At 37.0% G+C, this 12,085-nt stretch overlaps 1 protein-coding gene across 14 annotated transcripts in view; it reads right to left on the bottom strand.

The window, feature by feature from the left end:
- The window catches only part of ADGRL3 (adhesion G protein-coupled receptor L3), a 747,432-nt gene that overhangs the window by 113,840 nt on the left and 621,507 nt on the right, over window positions 1–12,085 (bottom strand). For all 14 annotated transcript variants that reach the window (XM_033106169.1, XM_033106171.1, XM_033106175.1 and 11 more), the window contains 2 exons: window positions 7,376–7,584; window positions 3,398–3,574 (listed from right to left, as the gene is read on the bottom strand). In XM_033106169.1, the coding sequence (XP_032962060.1) occupies window positions 3,398–3,574; window positions 7,376–7,584 (386 nt within the window). The remainder of the gene's footprint in view (window positions 1–3,397; window positions 3,575–7,375; window positions 7,585–12,085) is intronic.

Here is a 12,085-nt window from a genome sequence, read left to right as displayed (position 1 = left end):
CTCCCCAGCATATGACGTCAGTTTGCCTCAAGTAAACTCTTATAAAAATTCTCTATGGGTTTGGACATGTCTTATGTCGACAACAGTTTTCTCTCCCTTAACAGACTATAAATTCTCTGAGGCCAGGGACTTCTTTGCCCTTATCCCCACAGTACTGTGTGGGGCTAAAGAAATCTGATATTTTAAGTAGAGTGGACAGAGAAAGCCTCTTTGCGAAGGTGATACTGGAGCAGAGACTTGAAGGAGATGAGGAAGTTGGCCCGGTGGCTCCCTGGGGCATAAGAGGAAGGACACTCACAGGTGTAAGTAGCACACATCTGATGGAAAGGCAGTTAGGCTGCTGTGGCTGTGGCCAAGTGAGCAGAGGAAGAGTAGTAGGAAAGAGCCATCAATGCAGCCAGGATTTGGGATTTTGCTCTTACTGAGATGAGCCCTTCAAACTAGATCAAAGGTAAAAGCTACCTGATTCACTTTTTAAAAGGTTTACAGAACTGTTTTTTGAGAACGAATCAGATGGACAGCGTAGGTTGTGGATTTGTGGCACTCAGTAGAAGACTAGGTGAATATATCAAGGCAGCAGTGGAATCCTTGACTCTGTAGTTAAGAACAGAGATAGACATCTGGGAAGCATGAGCTGATGCTTAGAGCCATAGGAGATCACCTGGGGAGAAAGAACTTAGGGTGCCTAGACTACAGGTAGGATTACACTCCGGGCCACAGCAGCAATGAGAGGTCACAGAGATGATGGAAGCAGCAAAGCAAGCTAAGAAGGGCCAGTTGCTGAGGAAAGACAGAAAGAAGAGACAATGGTGTACCCAACGCAAAGGGAAGAAAACGTTGCAAGAATGTGGTCAACGCAAATCCTCGGCACACGTGTTACCGTACTAAGTACATTCTGCTCATACTTCAGAGCAGAACGCTTTTTTGATAAGCCTTGTGTGAGCAGCCCTGCTTTAGATACGATACCCCTCTGGGTCCCTCAATCACAGTGTAGACCCCAATTATAATATTTATCACAAGCATGACTACACCTTCACTTCTCTGCCTTGACTCCCCCTCAAAACGTTAGTTCCTTGAGGGCCAGAAGCTTCACTTCAATGCTCGGATCTAGCGATACCTCTGACAGATGGGAAGGAGGAAGTTACATTTATTGAGAACCTACTGTGTAGCAGGCAACATGTCAATACCTCTACTCAGGTACTCAAAAATATTAATAAAATAATGCAAGGAGTGCTGAATGAACAGTAGAGATGACACAGATGATAGATAAGGGCACTTCAGTGCACAGGTAGAGTCCTAGAATGAAAGCCGCATTCATCCGGGCACCACAGCTTAATAGCAATAGCTATCAACATTTCTCAGCCAATCTCTTTGCTCTCTTTCTAAGATTGGCAAGAAAAATTCTCCAATATAGGGCGGGCCGGGTGGCTCAGGTGGTTAGAGCTCCATGCTCCTAACTCCGAAGGCTTCCGGTTTGATTCCCACATGGGCCAGTGGGCTCTCAACCACAAGGCTGCCGGTTCGATTCCTCGAGTTCCGCAAGGGATGGTGGGCAGCGCCCCCTGCAACTAAAATTGAACACGGCACCTTGAGCTGAGCTGCCTCCTGGATGGCTCAATTGGTTGGAGCATGTCCTCTCAACCTCTTAACCACAAGGTTGCCAGTTCGACTCCTGTGAGGGATGGTGGGCTGCGCCCCCTGCAACTAGCAACGGCAACTGGACCTGGAGCTGAGCTGAGCCTTCCACAACTGAGACTGAAAAGACAACAACTTGAAGCTGAACGGCACCCTCCATATCTAAGATTGAAAGGACACTGACTTGGAAAAAAAAATTCTCCAATATACTTTTGTTTCCTTGATAGATTTTCCTGCAGAGTTAGAAAGTGACAACTAGCAAACATGAGTATATGTTCTAACTGGCTGCTGTATTTCTCACTGTGCACGAATAAATTAGTGTTCTATTTTCAACATTAGTCTATTAGTCCGCTTGTTGTTTTGTTTTTCAAGTGTCAACATCATGTGGTGAGATCAAAATGGGACTAACTTAGGCAATCACAAGAGTCTGTGATACAAGAAATCCCGGAGATATATATTGTGTGACTGAAAGCTAAAGGAAAATATTGATTTTCATTTATTTTATCTCTTGTTGACACACAATAATGGTCACAGTCAGGATTCTTGTATAATAGATTGAGTAGAGGCTGTTATGCAATGAACTGAGCAAAATGATACTTTGTTGTTGCTTGAAACATGATCTATTTTTCTGCGTTTGAATTTATTCCCTAAACTGAAAATAGAATCCCAGAGCCATCCTAACACATTTCAAGTTTAAATCTAACATTTGTTAGTGTAGCCAATCTTGCTAAACTAGATCAATTTGTGATGCTCTGACAAAAAGTGTTTGTAGTTCTTTAAAGACCAAAATTTGAACTGTGCTGACACAGCTAAGGCAATTTACTCTTAAGGTATAACTGGGCTTGCATTTGGTCTCCCTCTGGGATACTTATACCATCTCTAAATTCAACAGTGCCAAAGAAAATTTTGGATGAAACTATTTGGATCATTGACAACAGGTAGATATACATTTGCTATAGTTTTTCCTTTTCAAAATATGTTGGACAGTGATACTTCCTCTACATTTATTATCAGGGAGATGAGAAGAGAATTCACAAGTATATAATTTCTTGTTATTATCCCATCTATCAATTTCTAACCAAGTTCAGCAGTCTATTGTATTTTTATGTCCTAAATATATCTGAAATCTAAGGCCTCTTCCCATCCATCATGATAGCCAGAGTCCTTCCAGGAAAAGGCTGATGCAGCCCCGTTAGTGAAGTTTCTGACTTTGGAAACTACTTATCTGGAAGTTTCCTTAGGACAGTGTCTTCTTGAATGGACAAAACCCATTACATTACATTACAATTTCTAAGCCCTCTGCATTACCATGCATTGTGCTTAACGGCAGCTTTCTTAAATTATTCTGACAGGATTCAATCCCACACATAATTCCTTAGTCTTCAACATACCAGACTCCAGTTCCTAACCTTACCATACTGCCCTTTGGACTAGGGCAGGTTCTGGAGTCCCATTTGCCCTCTTCCTGAGGTGTGACATTTATTCATACAATATAAAAGCAGGGGAGATTAAGGGAAACTTTATGAACAAAGTCTTATTTCATAAGCAAACTTCAATTTTAGGAACTACATGGATAATAATAAGAAAAAAAAGAGTTCTTGGCATCATCTAGGAGGGAATGGGTTGAACACCAGAGAGAGAATTCCTGAATAAAACCACTACCAAAGTGAAAAAGCTCTGAAGTGAGACTGGCCATAAGTTAGGACCTTTTATAGCAAGTGTCCTGATTGTATGCATTTTTATTTTATGGTAGATATCTTACCTTAACTTCCACATGTGCCATCAGAACTGCAAAATTGGTTAGGTGGTTACAAGAGCATGTAGTATGTGTCTTATTTGTTGTCAGGAGCCGACAGCCTTGAGTTGACCAATAACCTGTCATTGTGCGCTTAGAATAGCTCCAAAATGAACAGTTGGGATTGAAATTTTCCTCAGATTGCTACAGGGGAAAAAAAAAATCAATAAAGCCAATAACTACTTTATGATCACATAAATTAGGTCGACATTTTCTTTACGTGAACACAGCTTCATACACTTTTCCGATTTTTGTGGAGATGTCTACCAGTGTTTTCCTATTTGAATTTGAATACATGTTGTTGTTTATTCCCCCTGATTAGATGTGAGTTTACGTTTTCAAAAATTAGTATTGAAAAAAAATATTAGTACCAACGTCTCAACCTCATATCTATTAATTTCAAAGTAAGTAAAGAAGTTAATTGCAACAGAGTGGGACGTCCAGCTTGTAAGCAGGAACCTTTGGATCGCATGAAACGGGGAAGAAATTTAAAAATGGATAATACTGCAAAGGACAAGAATAATTTTGTTCAGAAGTGTGTCCAGTGCCATAGTATGGAAAAGGAAGATGAGCATAAGACGGGACCAAATCTCCACAGTCTATTCGGGTAAAAGACAGGTCAGGCCACTGGAGTTTCTCACACGGATGCCAACAAGAACAAAGACATCGCCTGGGAAGAGGAGACACTGATAGAGTATTTGGAGAATCCCAAGAAGTGCAACCCTGGGACAAAAACCATCTTTGTTGGCATTAAAAAAACAACTTTGTAAAGGTTAGACTTGATAACTTATCTCAAAAAGGTACTAATGAGTAATAGCTGGCCACTGCCTTATTTATTATAAAGCAGAATTGTCTCATGACTTTTTTTTTTATTTGTTCCGTATTTAAATTGATCTCACACACCAGAATTCAGATCATGAATGGCTGACAGAATATTTATTTTGGGCAGTTTTGATTTAAATAATATCAGCTTGCAGTTCAATGAATATGATGAACTTTTCAAACTTGGATGGTCATTTTGGTTCAGCAAGTGCTATCACTGGTTTCCCTTCTAAAGGTTTGATTGGACTAGGTTAGTAATATTCAGCTTTTCACAGGAATGGTGAAAGCCATCTCAAAACCTGCAGGAGACTGGTTTTATATATAGACTTACATAACTGGTTAGAGTGATATGTTTAAACACCGAGGAAGTCTCTTCACTGTCTCAGAGCAGCAAGACTCCCTTGTGTTGCAAGTTGTGTTCATTAACTTGTTAAACGCAAAGGCTGAAGATGAACCGGCAGTATCCACCTTATCTTCTTGGTCCTAACTATGCCTATTTAATTAAAATTCCCTGTATCTAAACTGTTGCCTTCTATAATACTTAATGAAAGACAGTTTTGTGTGCTTCATGTATAATATCAAATTAAAAATATTTAACACTTCTCACATTTTATAGATGATCCATAAGGTCTGATGCTTTTAAAATTTAGTGAGACAAGACATAGTAGCAAAGTTTGCTTGTGAATTCTTTCCTAAGTCCGACTAAGTTATCAGTCAGGACTGTCTTTTAAACAGCTATTGAAAAATACAACTGTAGAACTATGGTATATGTAGGATTAGTAACGGTGCTTTTGCCAACGCAGTAGAAGGATTAAAGTTAGAAACTATCAGCACAATATTGTAAATTGTGTGATCATAAGGTTTAAGATAATTAAAAACAAAATCACAGATCATGATTTCTCTAATGTTGTTGAGTTAGTGACTGCGTCAAGATTTTAATGGTTGAAAAGTACAATAGCCCTACATATCGACGCAGCAGTGTCAGGAGTCACACTGCTAGGTTATGTTTATTTGGTCCGCTAGGACAGCCTTAACTAGAACACTTAAATAATTAAGTCTTAGAGTCTCTTTGGCCAAAGTAAGCACTGCCACATTTATCTTAAACCTAGAGAGAAGAATGTGTTTCTGGTCTTAGTTTTGTGGTATATAATAGTGTATAATTTACGTACTAAAGTACTTCATACACAGGCTATACCGCACAGTTACAGTAGTCTCTGGAAATTTTAGAGATGGTGAGAGAAATTCTCAGTGAGGAAATAACTCCGTCTGGTGGTGAAATCCATCTCTTTGTGGGACAGTGACTGGGAAGAGGCCTCATTGATGGTTTCAAACATGATGGGGATGATTATAAACCGGACTTTAAGGCCTGAAAAAGCAATTTGCAACTTATGAATTTTATTTTCAGTCATTGGAAAAAAAGTGAGGAAGCAAAGAAGTCAGTCTGGAAACACATGCAGAAACAATTTGGGGAAGCCAAAGAAAGGCTGCTTAATTCTGATACTAAGTCCTAGTCTGAGTATTAATGGGGGGGACCAAAAATTGCATCCTGGAAATCTTTTGGGGGCCAAACCTTTGTAACAGAGGACTTGGTAACTGCATAAGTTAGGGATATTCAGAAACAGTGCAGCAATTTAGCTTCTAAAAGACAATTCTGGACCCATATGGAAAGACATGGAGGCCAGGAAGTTGATTTATTTCTGTGCCTTCTACATCAACTAACGCCTGTGTTGGCAGAGATAATTACTGAGTAAGGGCTGTGTTCTAGGCCAGTTATACTCAATAAGTGCCTCTGGTTATTTATAATGTAAGTGATCCTAGCAGTTAATTCAAAAGAAGGGACATTCCCAGGTGAAAGGGCTATATGCTCTTAGAAATAAAGAAACAAAGACAAAAAAAAGCTAGCATTGTGTTTCATCCACGTGTCTTCATTCCTTGTGCTTCATCATAGGTGGCTTGGTGAAGGACATCAAAAGTGAGAGCTAAATGTATATAAGGAATATTTCTTCCAAGTGTCACCTACATTCTGGATTTTCTTTAGAACAGCAGTAATAGAACTTTCTGTGATGATGGATTGGACTTGTGGTATCCAATATTGTTACCACTAACAACGTGCTCTATTAAGACCTTGAAACATGGCTAGTGTGACTATAGAACTAAACTTTTAATTTTATTTCACTTTAAGTGATTTAAGTTTACATAGCACAAATGATTAGTTACTAGTGTATTAGTAGCACACGTCTAGAACTAAAGTCAGTGGTCTGTAACAAAAGTACCTCCCCTGGACTTTTTATTTTCTTATTCTAGAATTCTTGCAAGTACACTACAGTGCCCTTGAGAACACTGATTCCAACTCCTGTTTCCAAACCTGATGTGCTCACCTCTATGTTTTTACCATGTTTTACCTATTCCATTTATAAGTTGGCAATTTATTTTAGGTAGGTGCCATCATGGTAGGAATGCATCTTTTTGCCATCCTTTTCCTGCATCTATCTCCAATTTCTTTATAGATATTATATTGTACATTTTTGTTTTAACCACTGAAGATTGCTGTAAATTGAAAATGCTATGATGGAGTGCACATGCTATCTAGGAAGAGGCCTTACCAGGGCTGCCCCCCCCCCAGTTCACTAGACTCAGGCTGTTTTATATCAGTCAAGCTCAGATAAGAGCAAAACCAAACCAATTTACCTTAAAAAAACACACACACAAAAACACAGTCAATTGCTTTAAAGAATCAACTTCTGAAAAGATGGTCTTTAAAATATTTGCTCAATTTACAATACAATGTTTGTATATGCACAAAAATATTACCTACACAGATATAATTACTTGTAAAATCATATGGGAAACCATGTCCAGTTTTACTGAACATATTGCTAGCTCTTTTGAATTATGAAGAAGTATTTATAAATCAATCTATGAATGTTTTTACCATAAACATTTACATAGTGAAGAAATATTCTCCTTCCTCATTTCAGAGAGAAATACCACTATCACGTATAATAATTTATTGCTATACAGAAAGTAATAGAAAACATTAAAAGAAAATTAATACATTTTGTGTTCATACTACAAATAATATAGATAATATGAACTACTATACTTAGCATAACATTTTCTTACCTTAATATGTTTAACTGTGAACACCACAGGGTCAGCCAAATACACCTTATTACTAAACTCTTTGTTTATTGCTGCTGTAATAACAGGGGAATTGACGATAACAGAATGATTGGTGGACATAGCCTCTGTTCCCAACTTCATGCTGGCATTCTCCGTGGACAAATAAGGACCCAAGTTGTTGTACAGGACAAAGGCCACTCTGATCTCTCCTAAAATAAATGCAAATGTGAATTATAAATTGGGAAGAAACATTAATTACTTTTTACATTCCACTTAAATTAGATAATTCTAATTAGATTATAATCAGATCTGCATAATATAGACACACAACAAAAATAAAGCATTATTTTTAAGAAAAGTGCCAAATCATTGCTGAGGAAAGAAAAGTCAAAAGATGTTGAAACAACTGCAAATCAGTATTTTATAAAGTGACCCTTAAAACTTATTTCACTCCACACTCCAAACTTAATTAAAGGTAGATCATGGACATAAACATAAAAACCATAACTGTAAAGCTCCTGTAACAAAATATAGGATATCTTTCTTATCTTTGAGGTTAGGAACTCAGAAACACTAACCATAAAAGAAAAAGAAAATGGTAAACAGACTAGGAAATGTGTGTGTGTGTGTGTGTGTGTGTGTGTGTGTGTGTATTTATTTATATCATGAATACATAAAGCACTTTTGCTTATCAATATAAAAGAGTAAAATGCCACACTAAAATGTCAAAATACACATACTCTAGGAGAAAAAAAAGACATAAAATAGGCTAAGAGACATATGAAAAATTATCAACGTTAATTATGGAAATAAAAATTAAAATCACACTGAGAAACCATTTCATATCTAATAGAATCTCTAAAATAAAAATTAAAAAAAGACTGTCCACACTAAAGTTTACAGGGATGTGGAACAATTAGAATTATTGTATACTGCTGGTGGAAGTATAAAATGGTCCCACGATTTGGAAAAAATGCTTTGCAATTTTTATAAAGTTAAACATATACCTACCCTTCCCAGATAAGTGAAAATATAAACTCACATAGAAAAAGACTTACAAAAGAGTGTTTATAGCATCCTTAGTCATAATAGCACCAAACTAGAAACAACTCAAAAACCTATCAAAAGGATAATAAATTATAGCATATAATGGAATATACTATGCATCAATAAAGAACAAACTACTGCCAGATGGAGCATCATGACTGAATCCCAAAAATATTATGCGGACAGAGAATATAGACAGAAAACAGTCCACATTGTACGAGTCCAGTTATATGAAGTCTAAGAACAGGCAAAATTTGTTTATAGAAATAGTAATGAGAAGAAAATAGTTTCATCAGGTGGGACGAGGGGATGAGCAGACTGAAAAGGGGCCCCAAGGAATTTTCTGGGTAATAGAAGAGACTTATACCTTATTTTATATGATATTACAGAGGAATGTACATTGTCAAATTCATCATGTTAAACACTTAAGGTCTGCGCATTTTAGTAAATTATCTCAATTACAATTAAAAAATATATAAGGTCTCAAAATTTTTACCTGTCTTAAAACTCAATTATTATGTATGTTCTTTTAAGGTCACTACCTCCATATGTCCTTCCACCTTATTTTTTCCCCTTATGACAATTTCTTACATGGAATCCTCTGTAAAATTAACCATCTTTTAACATGATTGTAAAAAATCATTTCCTTTCTTAAAAAAAATGAAGCCCTATGTCTTACTCCCATTATGAATTCATATCAGTCCAGTGATAGGTACTGCCCTGACTATGTGGTTACTGAAACGAGGAAGTCAGTCTTTGTCTCTGAATCAGAGAGTTAAGTGGCAATAAAGACAGGGAAATGTTAATGTATTGTTTGAGGTGGAGGGGGCTGCCCAGCATCTAAACTGTGCTCCATGTTTGCAAAATTCTCTACTCATAGGGATTTAAAGTTACAAAATGTACATCCACTTGCTTTCCCAGCTTGCCCTGCAAAGAGATTGCTCTGGGCACTTCAGCAAGATGCATCTAATCAGATGCAGGAACCTGAAACTTCATATGAGGAGCTAGTGACACAAGGAAGCAGGAGGTACAGCAGGAGCAGCCCTCACTTGTGCTTCACTTTTAGCAGCAGTGACATCTCACAGCAATGATTCTGTGGGATGGTACCGGCAGCTGTCAGCCTCCTTGCTCTTGCATGTTTTTGGAGGCCTGATTCTCCAGCCTTCTCAATGATTCTATGAGATATCTGTTATCCTTGCAGTAATCCAGCAAAGAGATTATGAGGAGCTACATGAAGGAAAGGGGCATTCTCAAATTTCCGATTCACATCTGAACACAGTACAAGAAAACATAGTAGTGAACACAGTAGTGAAGAAAAACTAGTAATTCACTAAATACTTCTTTACTGTTACAGTGTAGCATTTCATTTCAGCCCTTTCTCTCTAGATTTAATATGCAAATACTGACTTTCAGAGGCTAAACTTAAGAACATCCATGTATTTTTCTTGTTGATAGTAACAATTTTTAATTGATTTATGACTGGCAGATAATTCGCACCAATTTCCACTTGTGGGATAGTACCATGCTGCCATACCATATTGTTTACCAGTGTATTTTCTCACATACAATTGTTACCAATTCTCGACTCCAAAATTAATGCTTCAATGTGACTTCAAACACACACACATGCGCGCATGCACGCGCACGCACACCATTAATTTAGTAAATAAAATAAATGGACACAGAACACAGTATGACTATGATAGACATATTTCAATCTTCATTAGCTTTGCATCAGAAAGTTTATACATTTATTTGATAAATCCTTAGTGAGTGCATTCATGTATCAGGCACTAGAGTTAAACCAATGAATAAATCAGAAAAGGTCCCTGCTCTCATGGAGTTTATTGAGTAGACAATAAGCAGGCAACGTAATATATATATGGTATAATTTTGTATAATGGTATATGGTATATATGGTATAATGGTATATATGGTACAATTTTGTATAGTGGTAAATGAATAAATACTACGAAGAAGCATTGGCATAAAATGATTAATGGTAAAGAGAGGTCTACCTTCAGGGAGATAAGGAAAGCCTTCCTAAAGTGGTAAGCTTTATACTGAGTAGTGAATAAGAAGCTTCTATATAAGAAAATGTAAAAATTGCATTTCAGAAAGAAAAACAAGTAAATGCAAAAATCAGATGCGGGAACAAAATCAAGGAATAGAATCAGCACTAGACTAGGGAACCCTTGGGCACTGTTGGGAATGTAAATTGGTGGCAGCTACTATGGAAAACAGAATGGAGGTACTTTAAAAAATCAAAAATAGAACTACCATGTGATCCAGCAATTCCACTTTTGGGTATTTGCCCCCAAAATACGAAAGCAATAACTCTAAAAGATCTATACACTGTTCTCCCATGTTCATTGCAGCATTGCTTACAAGAGCCAAGACTTGGAAACAATGTAAGTGTTCATGGATGTCACACACACACACACACACACACACACACACACACACAGACTGAAATATTATTCAACTGTATAAAAGAAGGACATCTTTCTATTAGTGACAACATGGATGAAGCATGAGGGCATTATGCTAAGTGAAATAAGTCAGACACTAAAAGACAAATACTGCATGATCACACTTATATGTGGAATCTTATAAAAACACACACAATAACCTCATAGATACAAAGAACAAACTGGTGGCTGCCAGAGGCAGGGGGGGAGGAGTAGGAGAAATGGGTGAAGGGGTTCAACAGGCACAATTTTCAGTTATAAAATAAATGAAATGTGCGGATGTAACATACAACATGGTGACTATAGTTAATAATACTCTATTGCATACCTTGCAAGTTTCAAATAGAGTCAATCTTAAAGGTGCTCATCACAAGAAAAAAAATGTAATAGTGGTGAATGTTAACTAGACTTATTGTGCTGTTCATTTTGCAATATATACAAATATTGAATATTATGTTGTACACTTGAAACTCGTATAATGTTATATGTGAATTATATCTAAATAACAAAGAAAATCGAGACTAGACTGTCTGGATCCCAGAGAACATGCTAAGGACAGATGTTCAGTAGGTACATGAGGCAGAAAGGAAGGAGACCAGGTAGCATGTGGTAGGCCTAACTAAGTGATTTGATTTCATTCTAAGTGTAACTTGAAGCAAACTGGCAAGACATATGACACAGAATGTACTTTTGACAATAGGATATGCTCTTTGGGGACAAATGTGGAAGGAGGATAACCAGTTAGGAAACTAATACAGGAATCTGATTTTGCTCTATAGAAAATCTTACTGTTGCCTCAAAATTCACATTGTCAAATTAGCAACATAATAATGATTTATAACTCTAGCCATATAAGATTTCCAAGACTTATAAAGAATTTTGTTCTGCTGACAACAAATATAGTTTGTTTTTCTTGATATTACTTAACAGGTTCTTCTTTTTTTTATATTACTGTCACCCTATAATATGAAACATCAGCTTGGAGTTGGGTGTTATGACTTTGGTTCAACTTCCCATCACTAACAGGTTAAAGGATCTCACTTCCTTGGCAAAAAATGTTTCGAAAAAATTAATATTAGAGAGGCTTGAGACATACTTTCTCTGAGATAAATTATTATTTAATTTTAATTATATCCAGTGAATTTAACCCACTACCAGACTGATCGGTATTTACCAGTTCCATGACCCAAAA

This window comes from Rhinolophus ferrumequinum, chromosome 5 (assembly GCF_004115265.2).
Source record: "Rhinolophus ferrumequinum isolate MPI-CBG mRhiFer1 chromosome 5, mRhiFer1_v1.p, whole genome shotgun sequence".
In the NCBI taxonomy this organism is placed as follows: domain Eukaryota; kingdom Metazoa; phylum Chordata; class Mammalia; order Chiroptera; family Rhinolophidae; genus Rhinolophus; species Rhinolophus ferrumequinum.
This window is presented reverse-complemented; position numbering and strand designations above follow the sequence as displayed.